At 40.9% G+C, this 1,567-nt stretch overlaps 1 protein-coding gene across 1 annotated transcript in view; it reads left to right on the forward strand.

The window, feature by feature from the left end:
* Window positions 1-952: 952 nt before the first annotated feature.
* Window positions 953-1,567, forward strand: part of LOC116686443 (gastrula zinc finger protein XlCGF8.2DB) — a 5,387-nt gene continuing 4,772 nt past the window's right edge. Inside the window, exon 1 of the mRNA XM_032511456.1 lies at window positions 953-1,108. Within this exon, the coding sequence (XP_032367347.1) occupies window positions 1,060-1,108 (49 nt within the window). The 5' untranslated portion in view covers window positions 953-1,059. The remainder of the gene's footprint in view (window positions 1,109-1,567) is intronic.

The following is a 1,567-nucleotide window of genomic DNA, read 5'->3' on the forward strand; positions in this document are numbered from 1 at the left end:
AATTCCCTACGGACTGAGCTACTGCCACCTTTTTATTTTTTTTAAATATTGTAATAAAGCTGCAAGCTGCCATTCCAAGCTCATACCTTGATTTGTGTCATTCCTCGTCCAGTTATTGTGCATTTAAAGCGCCCCCCAGTGGCCAATTTGAATGAGACTTGCAGTGTAGGTGTGAGGTCATCATGGAGACATTTCTTGGAAGGTTTGTGTTGATTGGACAAACATTTATTCATTTATAGCCTGATTTGCGCTCATCATCTGCAGTTTGTTTGCATTTATAGCGCCCCCTGGTGTTCAGTGTAAATTAGACTTTCAGGGCAGGGTTCAGGTACTTATGAGGACATATTCTGCGAGATTTGTGATGATTGGACAATGAATATGGTTGATAGTAAACTGTGTGTAATTCCACTCACCTATCTTGCACTTGTAGTGCCCCCTAGTGGTGTATGTATATAAACTGTCTGGGTATATCTGGAGCACTTATCTGAGCAGATCCTGAGAGTTTTGGGATGATTGGTCTTTTGCTGTTTTGTGTTGATTTATGTCCAGAGCCACGCCCCTTTTGAACTTCATTGGTGAATAACTTGAAAAGTTATTGAGATATAGACATGCTTTATACAACGTATAATAAGTTTGATCCCTTGATGATTCACTGAAAATCTGGTGGCAATCAGAGCTATGGTGTAGGAGGAGAGCTCAAATCTTTTTTATCTTTGACAAAACTTCAGTGGTCTCTGTCTATTCTTGATAATGATATAATCCTAACCAATACAAGAAAAACAGAGTAAATATGGATATTTATTATGAACCATATAGACAGATATGTAACCCAGTGATACAGGGTTCCAAAATGTACCTACATAGATCCTCATGAAAGAAATCAAAACAAAAAAAGTGAACTAGAATACCGGGACTTTTATTTTGCCAGCGGGCCTCCGGCCGGAAGTGGTGCTGCGGTAGTTTCCGGGTGCTGAGCAGCGGGAGCAGTGAGGAGAGAAGCCGTTAGCTGAATCCAAATCAGGGAATCCCAAACAGCGTTTCTTAGTTAGTTCATCAGAGATGGAGCGACCCCGGAGACAGCTGGAGGAGACCAAGCTGGGGGGGGAAGGTTAGTCTGAGAGGCCGCCACAAGCTAAGCTAACGTTAGCCTGCTAGCTGCTAGCATGCTGCTAGCTCCTGGAGCTAACGGGTTTATATCAGCGTGCTAACTTTCTCCTCACAGTCCTTCAGCTGCAAGAAAAACATCCGCTGTCCTGGTTCAGATCTGGAAGAAGTAGTCCGACCCGTTACTGCAGTTAAAGTACTAATACACACAGTAGATAGTAGAATAACACATCAGATTTATAAACTACATGTGGTTAGCATGCAGGAATCTTAATGTGTGAAGTAACTAGTAACTAAGCTGTCATGTGGAGTAAAAAGTAGAATATTTTTCTCTGAAATGTAGTGGAGTAGAAGTAGAAAAAAAAGTAAAGTAACTAAAGCTGTCAGATGAATGTAGTGGAGTAACTTAAGTAACTAGTAACTAAAGTAACTGGTAACAAAAGTAGCTAGTAATTAAAGCTGT

The sequence above is a fragment of the Etheostoma spectabile genome, unplaced genomic scaffold (genome assembly GCF_008692095.1).
Source record: "Etheostoma spectabile isolate EspeVRDwgs_2016 unplaced genomic scaffold, UIUC_Espe_1.0 scaffold378, whole genome shotgun sequence".
Classification (NCBI taxonomy): domain Eukaryota; kingdom Metazoa; phylum Chordata; class Actinopteri; order Perciformes; family Percidae; genus Etheostoma; species Etheostoma spectabile.